The sequence below is a fragment of the Penicillium pulvis genome (genome assembly GCF_028828015.1).
Source record: "Penicillium pulvis strain IBT 33274 chromosome Unknown contig_1_segment0_segment0, whole genome shotgun sequence".
NCBI lineage: Eukaryota > Fungi > Ascomycota > Eurotiomycetes > Eurotiales > Aspergillaceae > Penicillium > Penicillium pulvis.
Genome location: NW_026643074.1, coordinates 501,456 through 521,200, shown reverse-complemented (window position 1 = coordinate 521,200; position 19,745 = coordinate 501,456). Strand labels below are relative to the sequence as shown.

The window sequence follows — 19,745 nt, the reverse complement described above, 5'->3', positions numbered from 1 at the left end:
CTCCAGTTGGGGCGGATTAAGATGAAACGAGCCTTCTTCTCTGATCCTATACCCTATATATCCTAGGATCAGTGCGTGGAGAAGGCTCGTTTAATTTCTGATATGAGCTGAACTAGTGAACTAGTGAACCAATTTTAAGTGTGTGTGTACGGACTCGTAGCGAGACAGAAAAAAAAAGAGGAACGAATTATGGGCCCCAAGAAACAATCCACTACCTAGTGAGAGGGTATTTTCCATGCGTGCTCAGTAGCTTTCACATAGCCCCTTTCGAAATCTTCTGCCTTATTCCCCTCTTGACGCCTTTGGCTGCATCGCTTCAAATCAAAGCCTCATTCTTTCCCTAATCCCTCGTCTTTTCTATTTCCATTTTTTTCTAGATCAAAGAACCCCGTATATCATCTTAAGCTCCTTTATTCATCCTAAAAACTCTCTTTTCCCCCGCAAAAAAAGGAAAAAAAGAAAGAACCTTTGCTTACATAACGCCCCTTACCCGTTCCCCCCTCTCCTTCCCGATCAACTTCGACTCCAAAGGTTCCCTTTCATCCCCCGAACGACTCGGGTTCTTTTGTTTTTGGTCTCCGAATTTTTGTTGGAATCACCTCATGTCGTCTTAACCGAACCCTTTGGAACTTGTGTGTCACTCGTCCCCGTAAGTTGCCCATTCTGCGCCGCACGCGTTATCGATTCAATGCCCGAACTCCCTTTTTTTTCCCCAATGGGGCTGTACGACATGGCTATCCCCCATTCATCGGTTCTTTTGAAATTTTCTTCTTTCGTTTGGGGCTTTCCTCCCTAGCCTGCAACGTCCACCTTCCGGACCCAGGCGGTTGTCGTAATTACTTCCTGTGTTCAACCGCTGATCCGGACCCAGGGCACAATGGCTGGCGCGGACGAGACTCTCGCGGCCGCGACTGCCGTGCTGCAGTCTTTGGCGAGAGATGAGCCTACCGCCGGCTCATCTTCGCCCCCTTTCAATTTTGAATTCCCTCCTACAAACGGCGCGAAAGGGTCCAAATTGCCTGGAGAACCCACCGCTGCAAAGGCCGCCTTCGAAACAGAGTTGGAGGCCTTGGTGCGTCGCGTGCATCACCTGGAATTCCAAGCTGTCAGTCATCACAAGTTCCCCGACGACCCCCAGCAGACCACACCGTCTGCTCTCGGATCAAACGAGAAGGACCCTGATTTTCTGTGGACCTTTGGGCTCGATCGCTTGTCGTCCGGTCAAGGTTCTGACTCTTCTTGCCTCACACAGCAGCAAAAACTGAATCAACCCGATCGGCGACAACGAACCCCCTCAGGCCCCGAGGAGCAAGCTCCCGGAGACCTTGACGACGACGAAACCGACGATGAGGATGAGAACGGGCGGACCCGCGTGGTTCGAGAGGAGGATATCAGCATTCTGCGCAACCACGTCCAGAAGCAGGCCGAGGAAATTAGCTTCCAGAAGGACATTATCGCCCAAGTCCGGGATGAGTTGCAGAAGCAGGAGGAACACACCCGCCGTGCCCTCACCAAGGTCGAGAATGAGGACGTCGTCCTCCTGGAACGTGAATTACGGAAACACCAACAGGCCAACGAGGCTTTCCAGAAAGCTTTGCGAGAAATCGGCGGCATTATCACCCAGGTCGCCAACGGTGACCTCTCGATGAAGGTGCAGATTCACCCCTTGGAAATGGACCCCGAAATCGCGACATTCAAACGTACAATCAACACTATGATGGACCAACTGCAGGTATTTGGTAGCGAAGTGTCTCGTGTCGCCCGTGAGGTCGGCACGGAGGGAATACTAGGTGGACAGGCTCAAATTACCGGCGTTCATGGAATTTGGAAGGAACTCACTGAAAACGTGAACATTATGGCCAAAAATCTGACGGACCAGGTGCGAGAAATCGCTACTGTGACAACGGCTGTCGCCCACGGTGATCTTTCCCAGAAGATTGAGAGCCGTGCTCAGGGTGAAATTCTGGAACTGCAACAAACGATCAACACCATGGTAGACCAACTTCGAACATTTGCAACAGAGGTGACGCGAGTCGCGCGTGATGTCGGTACAGAAGGTGTGCTGGGAGGTCAAGCACAGATCGAAGGTGTACAAGGAATGTGGAACGAGCTTACGGTCAATGTTAACGCCATGGCCAATAATCTTACCACGCAGGTGCGTGATATCGCAACCGTCACCAAGGCTGTCGCCAAGGGTGACCTGACGCAGAAGGTGCAAGCCAACTGCCGAGGAGAAATAGCTGAACTCAAGGACATTATCAATTCCATGGTGGACCAACTGCGACAATTTGCCCAGGAGGTCACAAAAATTGCTAAGGAGGTCGGTACAGATGGTGTACTGGGAGGTCAGGCCACTGTGAATGATGTCGAAGGCACTTGGAAGGATCTTACAGAAAATGTTAACCGGATGGCCAACAACCTGACCACCCAAGTGCGTGAGATTGCCGATGTCACCACGGCTGTCGCTAAGGGCGACTTGACAAAGAAGGTCACAGCCAACGTACAAGGCGAGATACTTGATCTGAAGAGTACCATCAACGGCATGGTGGATCGTCTTAACACGTTTGCCTTCGAGGTCAGCAAGGTCGCCCGTGAGGTCGGTACCGACGGAACCCTCGGTGGTCAAGCTAAGGTCGATAACGTGGAAGGAAAATGGAAAGACCTAACCGACAATGTCAACACCATGGCGCAAAATTTGACATCACAAGTGCGAAGTATTTCAGACGTCACACAAGCTATCGCTAAGGGCGATCTGAGCAAGAAGATTGAGGTGCACGCACAGGGAGAAATTCTCACCCTGAAGGTCACCATCAATCACATGGTGGGTCGACTGGCCAAGTTCGCCACAGAACTGAAGAAGGTTGCTCGTGATGTCGGTGTTGATGGTAAGATGGGTGGACAAGCCAACGTCGAGGGGATTGCTGGAACATGGAAAGAAATCACCGAGGACGTCAACACTATGGCTGAAAACCTCACATCTCAAGTGCGTGCGTTCGGTGAGATCACAGATGCCGCGACCGATGGTGATTTCACCAAACTTATTACCGTCAACGCCTCTGGAGAGATGGACGAGCTCAAGCGCAAGATCAACAAAATGGTGTCCAACCTGCGAGACAGTATTCAGCGAAACACAGCCGCTAGGGAGGCTGCCGAACTTGCCAATCGCACAAAATCCGAGTTCCTGGCAAATATGTCCCACGAGATCCGAACTCCGATGAACGGTATCATTGGAATGACCCAGTTGACCCTGGATACCGATGATCTCAAACCCTATACCCGTGAGATGTTGAATGTGGTGCACAACCTGGCCAACAGCTTACTCACCATCATTGACGATATACTCGATATTTCTAAGATCGAAGCGAACCGAATGGTCATTGAAAGCATTCCGTTTACCGTGCGGGGTACCGTCTTCAATGCCCTCAAGACCTTGGCTGTCAAGGCAAATGAGAAGTTCCTGAGCCTGACCTACCAAGTGGACAACACTGTACCGGATTATGTGATCGGTGATCCATTCCGTCTACGCCAGATCATCCTGAACTTGGTTGGAAACGCTATAAAGTTCACTGAGCACGGCGAGGTCAAACTCACCATTCGGAAATCCGACCGAGAGCAGTGCACAACAAATGAGTATGCCTTCGAGTTTTCAGTATCTGACACCGGTATTGGTATCGAGGAGGACAAGTTAGACTTGATCTTCGACACCTTCCAGCAAGCCGACGGCTCCACCACCCGGCGTTTCGGTGGTACGGGTCTTGGTCTGTCTATCTCCAAGCGTCTTGTCAACCTGATGGGTGGTGATGTGTGGGTCACATCCGAATATGGACACGGCAGTACCTTCCACTTCACTTGCGTCGTCAAGCTCGCCGATCAATCTATCAATGTCATTGCATCGCAACTCCTGCCCTACCGGAACCACCGCGTTCTATTCATCGACAAGGGACAGAACGGTACACAGGCTTCTAATGTTATGAAGATGCTCAAGCAAATCGAATTGGAGCCATTAGTTGTACGCAACGAAGAGCATGTTCCTCCGCCGGAGATTCAAGATCCGTCCGGAAAGGAATCTGGTCACGCATATGACGTTATCATTGTTGACTCCGTGGATACGGCTCGTATCCTGCGGACGTTTGATGAGTTCAAGTATATTCCGATTGTGCTGGTTTGTCCTTTGGTCTGTGTCAGCTTGAAGTCCGCTCTGGATCTCGGTATCAGTTCGTATATGACCACACCATGCCAGCCAATTGATCTTGGCAATGGTATGCTTCCAGCACTGGAAGGTCGCTCAACCCCCATTACCACTGACAACTCCCGGTCCTTCGACATTCTCCTTGCTGAGGACAATGACGTGAATCAGCAACTGGCAGTGAAGATACTTCAGAAGCACAACCACAATGTCTTTGTTGTCGGCAATGGTCTAGAGGCAGTCGAGGCTGTCAAGAAGCGTCGCTACGACGTTATTCTTATGGACGTGCAGATGCCAGTCATGGGTGGTTTCGAAGCTACTGGCAAGATTCGTGAGTACGAGCGTGAGAGTGGTCTCCAGCGAACTCCGATCATTGCCCTCACGGCCCACGCCATGTTAGGTGACCGTGAGAAGTGTATTCAAGCTCAGATGGACGAGTACTTGTCCAAACCGCTCAAGCAGAACCAGATGATGCAGACCATCCTCAAGTGTGCTACACTTGGTGGCTCCTTACTGGAGAAGAGCAAAGAGTCTCGTATCTCCAGCAGTGGAGAAATGCACCCTATCCACTCTTCCGTTCCCGACAACCAGAATCAGCAACAACAGCGTTCACAAAAGATGCAACCGTTGCCAACACCCCCACGACCTGGGTTCGAAGCTCGGGCAGTCACCACCTCCGGTCCTATCGCCCGGGGGAGTGCTGTCAGTCCCGGGCCTGTCGAGGACAATGATGTAGAGATGATCGATGATCGGGTACGTTGAGCATGTATGTGGTGTAAAAAAAAATTTACACTGTACGGACCAGACCGGCTAACCTTTTGTCGACACAGTCCCTGCTGCGATCCAACAGTACCTGATCTATTTGCATATCATGAACATTTATTTCCTATGCAGAGTTCGTCAGATGGCTTCGATGTGACCTTTGATACCCTGTCTATATGAGTCTTGGAGTGTTTCTTTGTTTCCATTGAAAAAGAAACCTCATCCCTTTTGTCTCCGTTCTCGCTCATACCCACCTGCTCTTCAACGTCATCAAATCCCTCTCACCCTATCATCTACCGCATTCGTTTATCCTTTCCTCTGGTGTCTGGCGCATTGTTATTTTATGTGGGCTTAGGTCTATTAGGCACAGTCAAGTGGATGACTGGGGGAGGAGTTTGTAGGGGGGTGCTTCATTCCACCCCCCGGATTTATTGTCGTCATATTTGCCATCTATTCTCTCGCTCGACGACTGGCTTCGGTGCCGACATTTCTTGTCTTTTTTATCTTGTATTATTGTATTTAGTTGCTTCTTCCTTTTGGTTGAGCCATATGCATGAGACTGAGCGCCTCGGGTGCTGATTATCCTATTCCAGGTTTTTTCTACTTCTATCTTATGGTTGCTATTCAGTGTGGTTCAATTCAGGCCTAAATGCAGGACTTTCTCCTTGTGGAATTTGGGGTCTAAAGCTTCATGCTTTTCACTTGAAAGCACTGAGAACAATACACGAAGACAAAACTCAAGCCACCAGTTGATCAACACGGCAAAGTCTTAGAACGTAGGCTAATATGGTAGTCCCTGTCGGCAGTGCTTGTAGTAGACCCTTTAATTGCCTAGTGGATAATAACATGAAATTAAAAAGGACTTCGGGACTTCGTCTCCACAAAATTTCACTTTCATAATTCGTGAATGAGATCGTCGGATCACTGGTCGGTCTTATGACTCTTAATATGCACCTATACGAGCCGGGTTTTACGAGAAACGAGATGCCTCGACCAAGACGCGAATCTTCCACCATGTCCAGGCGACTCCTCAGACCTACAATTTACGCACAGATTAGGCAAATGGAGCATCTGGCACCCGTTGTCGCCAAACAGTATGAGTCTTCACGGATTTGGCTCTGGGGGTAAATTTGGGCGTAATGGGTCTTTGAAATTTTACTTTTACGTTTCCGACTGAAGTACCTGCTGGACAGTATCTTGTGCGTATTGAGCACGTTGCTCTTCATGGTGCTGGGATGTACGGTGAAGCCGAGTTTTATTTCAAATGTGCGCAGACTGAAGTTGAGAGTGAAAGTATCTTTACGCCCGGTCCAAATGTGAAGATCAAGGGGTTTTATATGGGATATGGGTCTGGTAATTTGTTCTATATGTATCGTGAATGGATCGTGAGTTACTATGCCTGGCCCCAGGCCATTGAGTCCGAGACCGCCTTTACCGCTTGTTACCACCGCCTTCAATATTAGGCCCTATTCAGACACGCGCTTCAATGCTAGACAAGAAACGCTGGGATTTGTCGTTTCTGTGACTGAAGAGGCCGGGTCGGAGATAAAGAGAACATATGCATAGGATTCTCGCTATTGCCATGTGCAGCTGATTCAAGCAGGTGCTTGAAATGACGGCTGGTATACTAGTCAATGTAGTCATAAGATAGTAAACTCGGAGGCTTTTGGTCGGCAGTTGGCTTATCCCAATGTTACGGCTTCGGGTGTAAGTATTTGTTTTAGTGCTATTTCTTGAACTTGGCCAGCCTTTACGAGGTACCTGGCTTCATATGCGATGGTTTGCTTAATCTTCTTCGATGCTTACCTCTACTCCGCTTGTGCGTGCTCATGCTGTTATTACGGTAGCTGGAACTGCCAATACCGCGTCGGAGCAGGCTGTGAGTACACAAGCTGTCTTTACGGAAACTCTGGCTGCTTCAAGAATGACTGGGCAGAGTTGTGACGGAGACTGACTGCTCATGCCGAAGGTAATCCTGCTTGTCCTGCCATGAATGGTGATCATCAGATGTGTGTTGGTAGGTATGTTCTGCCTTGATTGTATGACAGTTTATACGCTCGCTTGAAGGAGAGAACTTAGAACATTACAGGGATTGCGCTTATAATATTATAGGGCAGAATAAGTCATGAGACATGTCTAGATTATATTCTTGCTGACATGTCCACGGGATTACTCTATAGACTGGACGCAATCAAACAGCCCTCAAGGCTATGGCACCTGTGAAGAGGATTATCGTGTGTATTCATAATCTTACGCACAAGTAGTCTCAAGGTCTATGTCAAAATACGTATGCTGAATAACATGAAAGTGAAATAACTATGACAACACCATGGATTTACCAAATCGTGAAAAGTGAAATTTTTCAGTTCCAAGCCCTCTAGAGGATAATGTTGTTTCGCAAACAAGGATTCGAAAGAAGAGTGAAAGCATGCGTGCGTAGAGTAAGTCTTGGGCGCATTGTACCATGCTGGCGATCTGAATTTATGCACTGTCTGCACAAGACCATTGTAGCTCAAGCCGGGAAAGGGAGTGTCAGGCTTCGGCAGAAGCAGGTTGCTTGACTGCATGTGTATAGTAAGCGCTCCACACATGATTGAGCGACATTCAAAAGAACAACCCCGTGTGTTGTTTAAATAAGCATCGCGTGTTTGATGAAGATGGGCAATTAAGTCGTTGATAGCCGCCTCTCTACCTACATTCATTGAAGCTGTAAATATATTAGTTTTCAAGTACTCGGAAGCATTCGTCTACCCTCACCTATGACAATGCCTGGTATCGGAAGGCCCAAAATATCAATCGGTTTGTCGCTCTGTGACATGACCATAGAAGTTGACCAACTGAACTGGGCAGGAAGTTCAAAAAACCAGGCAATCCATAGCCATAAAATCAAATCTCGAGAAAGCGTCGTAGGAATGTCTCCCTTCACGTTCTTGATCCACATGTCTTTCAGGAGATACAAAGCGTTCTTGCATTCATAATAGTCTGCTATAACGGTAACTTTGGCGAGCATCTCCAAAGACAGCTTTTGGGCTATGAGGTAGTGTTGGCCATGAATAGCTCGAAGTACAATCATGAATGCTTCAATATCCCAGCCGTCTGCAGTGACCCAGGTTGAGCCTTTTTGAGAGTAGTTCATGCTTTCTTTCCAGCCACCAGTCAGTGTTTTTTTGAAAACCGGCGAGGCAAACATCAAATGCTTCGCAGATACCTTAATACGCAAGCAATTTTGGACCGCTAATACAGCGAGATGCCCTTCGGTAGCAGCCTCTTCATCAATGTGCTCTTCAGCAGTGGCCTCTTCATTTGGCGAAATGAGCTCAGAAGTTCTTTCCATTCCCTCCTTGCTCTGTTCCTCCTGGACACTCAGCTCTGGCTCTTTCTCGGTTCCTTCAGAAGTAATCGGGGCGCTATCGCACAGTGACGGAACGATCTTAGAGTCCAGACTAGTGAATGGCATTTTATCCGAGTGTGCAAAAGGACTGTTCGCATTGCGCAATATTAACAGCACTTCGCCGTCTGGGTCAATAGTATGAGTCGGCGAGTTCATACTGATTCGCAGATAAGCTTAAAGTCGAAGTATTCGCTTGAGACGATTGAAGGAAAAACGGATTGCAGAGGTGCAGTTGCTCAACCTTGATCGCTTGGTTGGTAGTGTGTAGCCTGCCTCGATACAAAAGAAAGCTATACACAGATGATTTGCGGTAAGGTGAACTTGAGCCCGCGTGGCACGTGACCGCGCAATGTCCACAAAGGTTTCCAATACTGAAAATTAAGATCTAGGAATGGAATCCACCAGATAAGGTATATATAAATTTAGGTAAAATATGCATTTTAGTAATTACTGGGATCGGTTTCCCCTCCAAGCGCCCGGCATTGCCGGTTCCCTTGATGGGGAGGTGAACTCCTCACAAACTCATCCATTTTGAACCACAACAAATCTTCATGAAGAAATTGAAGGATTAAAAACCTTTCAGACCTCCTCGACACCCACCAGGCCCAGCCGACCGAAGTCAGACACCGAACCAGGTCAAGATCATCACCACTCCCTGGACCTGAAACGCAGACACTGCAAGCAGCACGCGTGACAAGTCGAGGCGGGAGTAAAAGGCTTCACTTTAGGGCATCGAGGACATAGAAGTCATCAGCAAGGGTGGAGATTCTGTGGCTCTTTTAAAGAGCTTAGAAGAGGACGTCTACTCTAAAGTGATTCTTTGAACTGTGCGGTTGTTAGTGGAAAGTTCATGAGGGTGATTCATAGAATCCAAGCCTGTGAAGGTTGGAATCCTATGGGGGAGGGATCACTAACGTAGAGTCGCTTGAAGAAAAGAAAATCCACGGGGCGACAGATGCTACTTATACTTGCGGCGGGCGCGCTAACGCTAAGCGAGACAAAAATTTTCCAATGCAAACAAAACAAATTTACGCAATCGAAACTCGAAAAAAAAAAAAAGGTGCAAACAAAATCAAATAAAATGCAAAAAGTAGAAGAAAAGCAAAAAGAAACTGCTCACGTCCAGATTTGAACTGAAGACCTCGGCATTACTAGTGCCGCGCTCTACCAACTGAGCTACGCGAGCTGTTATTGATGTTGACGTAGATATGATAATACATAGACATTGTTGTCATTCTGTGGATTAAATTTTACTCAAGGTGGTCGCTCTGCCCCGCCGGATATACTGGGAAAAGAGTCATCGTTAATTTTGGCCGGACACCGCAAGACTGATTACCCCACCACCTGCACAGCTTCCGCCAAATCCTCTGCAGGATACATCTGCAGCCATGGCGTCCGATATGACTGCCCAGATTCTGGACTCCTTGTCCAAGTCCGATGCGCCCCTCCTTTCCAACGAAGCCTACCCCTCCATCCCCTCATTGAATATCAAAAGTGCGCTGGACCGCCTTGGCTCGCGACAGATGATCGAGTATGAGACTCTGGAGAAGGATGTCGTTGTGCTCACCCCCGAGGGTGAGGAGATCGCCAACAATGGCAGTCACGAGGCCAAGGTCTTCGCCGCTGTCGTCGCCGCTCTGGATGGTCTTAAGATTAGTGACCTGCCAGGCATTGTGGGGAAAGACAATGCCAAGGTCGGCCAGGGCAATTGCTTCAAGCGTGGCTGGATCAAAAAGGACAATGACAAGTTGCGGGCTACTCAGGAGTCCATCGTCGATGAGACCCGCGAGCAGCTTCTTACCGTGCAGCGCACACAGACTCTCGACGACTCCAAGGCCCTCGCCGATTTGAAGCGAAGGAAGCTCGTCACCCTGTCTAAGGACATCCATTACAAGTTCTCCAAGGGCCCCAAGTACGCCAAGGAGTTCGTAAAGGAGGAGACCGATCTCACCCCCGAGATGATTGCCAGCGGCGCCTGGAAGACTGTCCAGCTGAAGCCATACAACTTCAACGCCAAGGGTGCCCACACCCCCTCTGGTGCCCTGCACCCTCTGAACAAGGTGCGCTCTGAGTTCCGCAACATCTTCTTCGAGATGGGTTTCACCGAAATGCCCACAAACCGCTTCGTCGAGACTGGCTTCTGGAACTTCGACGCTCTCTTCGTGCCCCAGCAACACCCTGCCCGCGACCTCCAAGATACCTTCTACATCGCCGACCCGTTGACCGCTGATCCCCCGCGCGAGGATCCCGCCAACGACCCTCACCTCCCCAAGGCTGCGAAGCCCCTCGACTACCAAAAATACTGGGATAACGTCCACGACGTCCACGAGAAGGGCAAGTTCGGTTCCATCGGTTACCGTTACCCGTGGAATGCGGATGAGTCCCTGCGTCTTGTCCTCCGTACCCACACCACCTCTATCTCGGCGTACATGCTGCACAAGCTCGCCGCTGACCCGCGGCCGGCCCGCCTCTTCAGTATCGACCGTGTCTTCCGTAACGAGGCTGTCGACGCTACCCATCTGGCAGAGTTCCACCAGATCGAGGGTGTCATTGCTGACTTCGGTTTGACTCTTGGTGGTCTGATTGGTTTCATGGAGGTCTTCTTTGCGAAGATGGGTATCCACCAGTTGCGCTTCAAGCCTGCTTACAACCCCTACACTGAGCCCAGTATGGAGATCTTCGGTTACCACGAGGGTCTGGGTAAGTGGGTTGAGATCGGTAACAGTGGTATGTTCCGACCTGAAATGCTGGAGTCTATGGGTATTCCCAAGAACATGCAGGTCTACGGTTGGGGTTTGAGTCTCGAGAGACCGACTATGATCAAGTGAGTTGAACTAATACTCTGAACATCTCTGATTTTTCTTTACTAATGAATATGTAGGTACGGCGTCAGCAACATTCGTGAGCTCTTGGGTCACAAGGTTGACCTTGGCTTCATCGAGTCCAACCCGGCTGTTCGTCTGGAGAAGGAGTAAAAATGTTAAAAATTTCTCATTCTGCAAGAGTTGGAGAGATGAATGTCAATAGATAAGAACCCTTTGTTTTGAGCCTTGCTGGTGTAGGCTCCTTGGTTTTCGAATCAAGGCGGCTTGATCTGATATTATGAGTTCACGTGGAAGACATATTGCATGTCAATGATGAGGAGCAATGAAGCAAAAAGATTATATATATTTGAGCTATCAATGCTTTTCAACCGTTTCTACTTTCAAAAAACAATATATACTTGTTTCGAGATATGTAGTAGCAGTAGCAGTAGGTCCAAGGTTATGACAAAGTATATCAACTGCAGACCCCATTGGAGGAACCACACCTGTCACAATCTCGGAGCTACTACTACTACTACTACTACATTCCTCGAATCATATTGAACCATAAGTTCTAGATATGGATGTCCCACCCGTATCTGTGCCCCAGTGCATGAAACTCAGCAAAAGTGGCTCTTCAGTAGGCGGAGATCATAATATACGGCGACAGAAGTATTGTTTCTACCCCCTCGCTCATGGAAGCAGACGTCGGGAACACAGAACGAGTGAACGATCCGATTTCCTAGTCTACAAGGGTGAGGAGGCCTTGATATGCCGACTGGTATAAACCAGCAAGAGAAGGGTGAAAGGAAATAAGGGCTAGGGAAGAAGGGGTTGAAATGTTTAAGAATATCATTTTGGGCATTTTTGTTTTTTGCTTTGCCTTGGGAACACAAGAATGCAAGGTTGGCGGGAGTCCTCGTTTTTCCTAGGCGGGAAACCTTCTATCGTGGAAAAACCTCGGGTAATTGAACAATCGGTGAGAAAAAACCTGACCCATTAAAGTCGTCGATTCCATTCATTTCGATAGATAGGACAGTAGGAAAACAGGGTTTCTCCATGGGACTAAAAAAAAGAAACTTCCAGGCCGAAGGAGAGGTAGCCGTAGCCTTACCCCAACTCCCTGATTTTTTTTCCATCACCAATCCCCGAACCTGGACCATCTAGCCGCAGTTCGTCTGTGAGAAGCATGTTAGTTGCATGATCAAAATGCCTTGTATTGGAAGGAAGAACGAACCATCATATCAACCCGTCAACATCCGCTGCAGTCAAGCGATTTACCGCTGGCTGGAAGCAGCCCAGACGTTCTTCAGGTATCCGTCACGCTGAGCGAGGCGGTTGAAGGAGTCATCACTCTCACCACGGGCACGGATGAAACCGCACAGAGCGTAGGTGTTGTTCTCGCCAGTGTAGCGACCGTTCTCGTCAACCTTGCCGACGGAGATCTGGACGGAGGCGTGGTCGTTGGCCTTGATGATGCGGTTGGTGGCGCTGCACTTGCGGGGCACGTAGCTGTTGGCGACGTTAGTACCTGGCTCCTCTTGTTCAATTTTGAATCGAATCTGATCCGGTCCTCAAAATCCTGGGACCCTGTCGTCTAGCTTTTGCGTTCGCAGCGCATAATTTTCAGGTGTGTTTTTGCGTTCCCCGTGCAATGGCCAATGGAATAGAAATTCCTGATTGTGGGTTGGAGGGATTTGCGATTGCCGACAGCCAGACTTCAGGGTACCGGGGGAGTTTTTTGGTGGGAAGCGATTTCGAGGGACGAATGCACGTACAGATCGACGATCTCTCCCTTCTCGTTCTCCATTTTGGCGGGTTGTGTATGGGGGGGTTTGACGGGCGACGGTGAGGTTGGAGGTGGATGGAACTTGGGTGGCTCATAAAATTGAAGATCCAAAATGGTTTGTGTGGGTCATGTGACTATTTGTCGAGGGCTGGCGTGGTTGGATACGGCGGGTCGTGGTATTAGTCATTCCCCGCCCATTCAGCCGTGGCAATACCATCCTTGGCATGCAACACCAGAATTCTCCATACACGTCCGATTTCCGATTCATTTCAAGATGACGCCGTGACATTTATTGTATTAATAAATCTAAAGATTGCTTTCTCCTTTCCTCCCTTCCTTTAGTACATCCTTCTTCCATGCTACAGACACCTCCCTTGCACTTCCCTTCTTAAACCTCAATACCACAACCCGATCTGGCTCGCCTTGCCGACCAGACCCTTTCAACTCGGGTCCAGCATTGTCGAGTGCCAAAACTGACCGCCCATCCTCAGTCATCTTAAGCATTCTGGGTGAGATGCACTTGTCTGTCCAAGCTGGTGACCCCGAGTAAACAAACTCGACGAGTGCTGCTCGGCGTTTTTCCAATTCTTCCATAGAAGCACCCGACCGGGGCTCCTGGTCAAGGAAACTAGAGACCAAATGCAAGAGAAGGAATTGTGGAGGAAAAAGAATGATTTCCGCAGCCTGTGCCCGACGAAGCCATTCCGAAGCTGGAAGGAATTGCGCCTCAGTAACCTCGATGCCGCCATCACTAGTTGGGACTTGGATCTCTTCTCGCTCCCCTTCAGCTGGTAGCTCATCAAGTAACCCTTTCTCTATATTGACGGGTAATGGCATGAAATAGATATACATCTGCGTAGTGTATCGTTTGGGGACATTTGTAGGCGTCACCCACCGAGTAAACGGGATTAATTTACCTTTGAAAATTAGTCGCGAGGGTCTTATGAGAATATAGAATGGAAAATTCAATACTAACCGATATCTGGCTCAGCGGTCGGGTGTTGCTGTTTCAGCCACTTATCGAAAGTGACTTTGTTCTGATGAATTAGTCGTCGGCCTTGCTCTCTGGTGGTCTCGTCTAGCACGACCATCTTTCCAGTACTCGCATCTTTAGCCAGAAGAATTCCGCTTTCCTCAAAAAGCTCTCTGATAGCCGCATTGCGGTAATGAGGTGCGTCATCGTGCACGGCATGGTCATCAGCTGGCGGACATGGTCCGTCCTGCGTCGAAAGATTCCCACCTGGGAAGACGTGGGCAGATGCGAAAGATGAAGATGTCTGGACACGATGCAAAAGAAGGATCTCATTCTTTGGAGAAACGAGAATTACGCTGGGTATTTGTTAGCCGGATTCGTGCTTTTCTTGTTTTTCCCGTGGAAAGCATTGATGTCATGCGGAGAAACAGGCATGGCTGGAGACTGCATACCTAGAACTGGGCCGGGGAATGGCCACCTCCTTCTTCGATCCCACTTCAGCCTTTGACCGTGGCATAGTTTGGGCTTGAGATATAGGATCTGGACTTGCAGTCGCGTAGTTCCTGGTTAAATTCCGTCGGTTGCTTGGCAGTAAAGTCAAGGGGCGCGAGACTGGTGAATGTGATATGTGAGTCGAAAGGGCAATTGGATATGTTAATCTAGAGGCTAGCAATCGCTTGCTGAAACACCCGGAAACAATATATGACATTGCTAAAGATGGTGCGGAGAACCTTGGTAGTTTACATAGAGCTCAAAGGCAAATGACCCGAGAGCCTAGGCTAATCGCTGTACCCCGCGTGCCTATCCCCATCGGGCTAGCCCGCCATGTGCCTCGCCTTTATGCTTGGAAGTACTACAAGTCTATAACTCCCTACAGAGATAGAAAAGTATTGTTCTGAAAAATGTACGTATTCTCATTAAATCAAAAGCTATTGCTTAGATAATAATAACTCCAATCTCATCATATTCCCCTTTTTTTATTTCCAAGTCCACGTGGCGTCGTGTGGACATCCCAGTCATATTCACATTCACAGTAGGAAAGTATTTTTCAACATTTCAAAGAAGCTTGGAGCTTACGAGTAAAGCTTCTTGTCGTAGCTGTGGAGACCGTGGACGTTACCCTCGACCTGGGCGCTGGCACTTCTCATCTCAAAGCGCACAACACCAGAGTTGACACCCTCGTGGAGGGCCTCGAGACTCTTGACACCGATGTCTTGCAGAGAGTGCTGGACACCGGCAATGAGGTAGGGGATGAACTTGGTGATGGAGCCGCGGTCCAGGACGGAACCGGCGACACCCTGAGCGACCAAGACGTGGTCCTTCTCAGAGAAGTAACGGGCAGTACCAGCGTTGCTGGCCTGGGTGTCCTTCTTGTCACCACCAGCCTTCTTGTCCTCCATGGCGGCGATACTGCCCATGCCACGGTAGGCCTTGACGAGCTGGCCCTCGTTGCTGACGAAGTACTCGCCAGGGGACTCGGTGGTACCAGCAAGGAGACCACCCATCATGACAGTACTGGCACCCATGGCCAGACCCTTAACGATGTGACCAACGTTCTGGACACCACCGTCAGCGATACAGGGAACACCGAAGCGAGCGGCGAAGGAGGCGACGCTGCGAACAGCCGCGGCCTGGGGACGGCCGACAGCCATAACCTCCTGGGTGATACAAGCACTACCGCTGCCCATGCCAATTCTCAGGCCATCGGCACCAGCGGCGATCAGGGCAGCAGCCTGCTCGCGGGTAACAACGTTACCAGCAATAACATCAATCAGAGGGAAGTTCTGCTTGATGAACTTGAGCATGTTGATCATGTACAAGGAGTTACCCTGGCTGGAGTCCAGGATAACAATGTCGAGACCAGCCTCAGCGAGAAGCTTGAGACGGTCCTTGTCCTCCTCACGGGTACCGATGGCAGCAGCACAGATGAGCTGCTTGGAATCGGGAAGCTTGGAGGCAAGAGGGTAGTGCAAGTTCTTCATCAAGTCCGAGCGGGACAGGAGGGAAACAATGTTGCCATCGGCATCGATGATGGGCAGCTTGCCCTTCTTGGACTGACGGAGAACCTCGTTGGCCTCAGCCAGGGTGGTACCGGCGGGAGCAGTGACCAGATCAGTGGCCATGATGGCTGTGACAGGGTCGGAAAGGTTCTTGTGGAACTGAATATCACGGGAGGTGACCATACCAACAAGCTTGGAGCGGAGGGTTCCGTTCTCTGTCAGACAATTGATGTTAGCGTCGATGCAAGACAACTTGAATGACTCAATATGGTGAAAAATAAAAGAATGATCAGGTAAAAACGTTTCTCTACAATGCAGCTCTCGCCGCTCCCAGTGGAACGAAAGTTATAAATGAAAGGTTTGTTCATCATGCAAATGGGAAGGTGTTGAAAAAAGGCAAAACATGCAAAGCAAAACTTACCAGTGACAGGGAAACCACCGAAACCCCACTTGGCCTTGAGGTCCTTGGCCTCGCCAACGGTAGCGGTAGGAGAGAGGACGACGGGGTCCAGGATGAAACCGTTCTCGTATCTCTTGACCTTGCGGACCATCTCGGCCTGGTCCTTGGGGGCACAGTTGTTGTGGATAACACCGAGGCCACCGAGCAGAGCCATGTGGATGGCCATGTTGTGCTCAGTGACAGTGTCCATGGGGGAGGACACAAGGGGGGCCTTCAGCGAGATACGCTTGGTAACAGGGGTGTCCAGGGTCACATCAGAGGCGGGGAAGCCTGTTATCCGATATATTAGAAAAAATTTTCGTCTCAGATCAGAACCCCGCCATGATCAGACTCACCGATGTAACCGGGCAGGACAAGGAAATCGTTGTAAGTCAGGGCTCCGTGCTTGTCGGAGTCCAGGAGAGTGTCAACATCCAGACCATCCCGAGTGGGGTAGGTCTTCACAACCTCGAGGGCAGTGGTGAAGTCCTCGATCTCAGCCTTCATGGCGGCACCGGGCGCAGCCTCCTTGATGGTGATAGGCATGATTATTTAAAAAAGAAGGTATATCTGAAATCAGAGGATGAAACGGGACAAAGAATTGAGGGGTATAAAATCAACAGATAAGAAACCTTCTGTTGATGGAGAGAGTCCAGCTTTCCCAAAGAAAAGAAAGAAGAAGAAAAAAAAGTTCGAGCGAAGAAGCTTCCTTTTCTTTTTTCCGTGCACGGCCACGCCGGGAGGGCGCCTTCCCTATCGCGGTTTAGCGCGATATCTTTTTTTTCACAGTCACGTGTCGTGATTGGCTCTTAAACGAGATTCTGGCGGGCGGTGAGATGACCGTTGCTTAGAAATGATATCACGGCATGCTGAGATTAATAAGGGTAGTATTGGTAAAAGATGACTGTACTAGGTAGGCTTAGTGGATGCATCCAGGTGCAATGCCTCTATTTTAAACGAATACATTGTGATATAGGCGTATTATCATACTGCTCAAACGTTCAGTGTATGTCATTGACCGGGTTGCACTAGGCCTGTAGTACTATAAAATAGAAAAGATATTTTCAGAAATGACAATTAGCATCTTTCTGGGCTATATTTTGATGGTTTCCATTGAATGGCTCTGTGGGGGATCGACTTGATGGCTGTGGTACTACCGCGGCATCCTATGCAGCTCTTGCAGAAAATCTGCGGGCCGATTCCCGGCGCACCCGGCAGAGCTTAATAGCTCCATGTCGGTACAATGACCGTGACTTGGAAATGACAGCGAGAATTTATTTATGCAATTCAGTCCTCAAATTACTTATCTAGGTGTGCCAGCAAGGCTGTGATTACTAGGTCATGTTGCTGATCGCTTGTTTACACACAGACAGGTAATGTAATAGGAAAGTAGTAAAGGTTCTTCTATCTCAAGCGGCATCATCCCGAGGTCTTTTTATAACTAAAACTGCTGTTTGTACACCTAGCAGAAGGTGAAGAGAGAGATGGAGAGGAATGGAAGAATGGCAACCGAACCGTGCATAGGGACAGCTACTACACGAGCCATGTCTCAGCCCCGTTGATGGCTTTGTTCCACCCATCCTCGTTTTGCCAAACTGCAATACTCTCGACTTCATCTTTGCCAAGTTTCAAGCCGTTGTAGAGATGCTTGAATTTATTTAGTAATTGTTTTCGCGACTATCGTGATATATATCTGGCAGAAGTTTGACTCACAGGGAATAAGCCTTCTCCGGGCCGTGGACCACACACCTTGCCGTCGGGGGACTCCCAACGGACATCTTGCTTAACACGTTCATAATCGATACGTAGAATATACACCAGTGGCTCCTCCTTGAAAAAAAACTTGAGTGTGTTGGCAACCTGAGTCGCCATCGAAAGATGGACGAATCCCGAGTCCTGGTCCAGTTGGCTGACAGGCAAGCGCTCAGGGAGTGGCTCGCTGACCGGTGCAGCGGAGGGGACAATCTTGTAGATATAGCGGGGGTGAGAATCGAGTGCTGCCATTCTGAATATGAGGTGGGGATGGAGTGGGAAGACGGTTGCCAACGGCCGTAACGAATGCTAATTTCTGCTTTTCCCCGCGCCAGATCTGCTTATCCGCTTTTCATCCTTGCGCTAACCTTGATGGTTTTTTTTTTCTCAGACCATGAAACAAAATATTGAATATGACCACTTTATTTCTTCTTTTCAATGCAAAGCTTACTCCATAACTCAATTTCGCCACTTACCTCACGCCCTGAGACTTTGCGTCAAACATGAACCCCCACAGCTCTTGAACTTCGCCGTTAAGCATTAAAGTTCAACACTGCATATCAAGATCTATAGCAGTCAATTGAAATGCATTGAGGTGTAAAAGGATATTAATATTATATAATCATCATCTGCCTAGGCCACTGTTAACTCGGTGTTTATGGTTCGACCTGCTCCACGCTTCCTGGGGGAGATATCACTCCCAATAGGACAGCAATGCATCAAAGAAGCGCCACTTTTCTGGAAACCAAGTTCCCCAGAACCAAGACATCAGAGTTTCACGCGATCTCATCTGGATGGTCCATATGTGATATGATCTGGACGGACAAAAGTACGCATTGGAATTTTTCTTGACAACGGCGACGTTGGATATAGCAAGAAGGGTCGTATCTGGAACCGATTTCGCTGCGAATCAAATGAATACAGGCAACTTTTTGATTTTGGTGCTTATGACCTTGGCGTTGTTGGGAAGTTCCATGGCTGCATCAATTAAATAGGTCCAACTGCATTCTATCCTGCTCTCCAATATTTTGCCCAAGACGATTTTAAGCTAAGAGCTATACTGCTATATTACCGCCCAAATACGCAGAGCATAAAATGCGTCAATTACTCAGATGCGGTCTACTCCCAGGCAGTTGAGGGTCTGGAGGAGGTGCACAGAGCTGGCGTTCACCAAAGACATTTGTCCCACATATTTGTTTCCTTGTTCGAGCCCAGATAAGCTGGTATGGGCAGACTTTGACGTTGCAATGGCCTCACCGATCTGGGGCCGGAATAACAGGCTTGCTGTGACAACGTACATAGCTTATGAAGGGATTTGGGGAATCAATTGTAAGGGCTGCCTATTTTTGAAGCATTTGCGTGCTAAATAACGAATACAAAGAGATGATCAAGCTTCCAAGGTTAGGGAATACCGTCTAATCCAAAACTTTATCAATGAATATATGTCTTCCTATTGTTCTGTCAATTCTTGATGGCGTTCACAATACTTGTAACAGAGATGGATTGAGCGGGGTTTTGAGCAAATCCTTTCACTTCATTTTCAACATAAAAAAAACTTTACGATTGCATCCCCAAGAGTCGTTCTCAAGGACAGTAGGATACTGACTTGCGTACCTGTACTCCTCGTCTTGAGGTTTCCCAGGAAGGTT

At 48.8% G+C, this 19,745-nt stretch overlaps 8 protein-coding genes across 8 annotated transcripts; 3 read left to right on the top strand and 5 right to left on the bottom strand.

The window, feature by feature from the left end:
- Nucleotides 1-552: 552 nt before the first annotated feature.
- tcsC (putative two-component osmosensing histidine kinase (Bos1)) lies at nucleotides 553-5,521 on the top strand. The gene is made up of 3 exons (XM_057062714.1): nucleotides 553-649; nucleotides 872-4,939; nucleotides 5,017-5,521. Exons 2-3 carry the CDS (start codon nucleotides 878-880, stop codon nucleotides 5,041-5,043), a joined length of 4,089 nt encoding a protein of 1,362 aa, XP_056923629.1. The 5' UTR covers nucleotides 553-649; nucleotides 872-877; the 3' UTR covers nucleotides 5,044-5,521.
- Nucleotides 5,522-6,044: 523 nt separating this feature from the next.
- On the top strand, nucleotides 6,045-6,411 carry N7503_003166 (uncharacterized protein; the record flags this gene model as incomplete). The annotated part of the gene is made up of 2 exons (XM_057062713.1): nucleotides 6,045-6,072; nucleotides 6,128-6,411. The coding sequence occupies 2 exons, from the start codon at nucleotides 6,045-6,047 to the stop codon at nucleotides 6,409-6,411; spliced, it is 312 nt and encodes a 103-aa protein (XP_056923628.1).
- Nucleotides 6,412-7,156: 745 nt separating this feature from the next.
- N7503_003165 (uncharacterized protein) lies at nucleotides 7,157-8,495 on the bottom strand (the record flags this gene model as incomplete). Its single annotated transcript, XM_057062712.1, has 3 exons — nucleotides 7,157-7,165; nucleotides 7,288-7,655; nucleotides 7,706-8,495. 3 exons carry the CDS (start codon nucleotides 8,493-8,495, stop codon nucleotides 7,157-7,159), a joined length of 1,167 nt encoding a protein of 388 aa, XP_056923627.1.
- Nucleotides 8,496-9,727: 1,232 nt separating this feature from the next.
- Nucleotides 9,728-11,314, top strand: N7503_003164 (phenylalanine--tRNA ligase subunit alpha; the record flags this gene model as incomplete). Its single annotated transcript, XM_057062711.1, has 2 exons — nucleotides 9,728-11,163; nucleotides 11,221-11,314. The coding sequence occupies 2 exons, from the start codon at nucleotides 9,728-9,730 to the stop codon at nucleotides 11,312-11,314; spliced, it is 1,530 nt and encodes a 509-aa protein (XP_056923626.1).
- A 313-nt stretch (nucleotides 11,315-11,627) lies between these two features.
- Nucleotides 11,628-13,016, bottom strand: rps21 (40S ribosomal protein eS21). The gene is made up of 3 exons (XM_057062710.1): nucleotides 12,922-13,016; nucleotides 12,381-12,655; nucleotides 11,628-12,321 (listed from the first exon to the last, which is right to left on the bottom strand). Exons 1-2 carry the CDS (start codon nucleotides 12,951-12,953, stop codon nucleotides 12,421-12,423), a joined length of 267 nt encoding a protein of 88 aa, XP_056923625.1. The 5' UTR covers nucleotides 12,954-13,016; the 3' UTR covers nucleotides 11,628-12,321; nucleotides 12,381-12,420.
- Nucleotides 13,017-13,238: 222 nt separating this feature from the next.
- Nucleotides 13,239-14,422, bottom strand: N7503_003162 (uncharacterized protein; the record flags this gene model as incomplete). The annotated part of the gene is made up of 3 exons (XM_057062709.1): nucleotides 13,239-13,849; nucleotides 13,909-14,261; nucleotides 14,358-14,422. 3 exons carry the CDS (start codon nucleotides 14,420-14,422, stop codon nucleotides 13,239-13,241), a joined length of 1,029 nt encoding a protein of 342 aa, XP_056923624.1.
- A 556-nt stretch (nucleotides 14,423-14,978) lies between these two features.
- On the bottom strand, nucleotides 14,979-16,890 carry N7503_003161 (putative IMP dehydrogenase; the record flags this gene model as incomplete). The annotated part of the gene is made up of 3 exons (XM_057062708.1): nucleotides 14,979-16,120; nucleotides 16,327-16,635; nucleotides 16,701-16,890. The coding sequence occupies 3 exons, from the start codon at nucleotides 16,888-16,890 to the stop codon at nucleotides 14,979-14,981; spliced, it is 1,641 nt and encodes a 546-aa protein (XP_056923623.1).
- Nucleotides 16,891-17,877: 987 nt separating this feature from the next.
- On the bottom strand, nucleotides 17,878-18,348 carry N7503_003160 (DUF952 domain-containing protein; the record flags this gene model as incomplete). The annotated part of the gene is made up of 2 exons (XM_057062707.1): nucleotides 17,878-17,991; nucleotides 18,058-18,348. 2 exons carry the CDS (start codon nucleotides 18,346-18,348, stop codon nucleotides 17,878-17,880), a joined length of 405 nt encoding a protein of 134 aa, XP_056923622.1.
- Nucleotides 18,349-19,745: the final 1,397 nt, after the last annotated feature.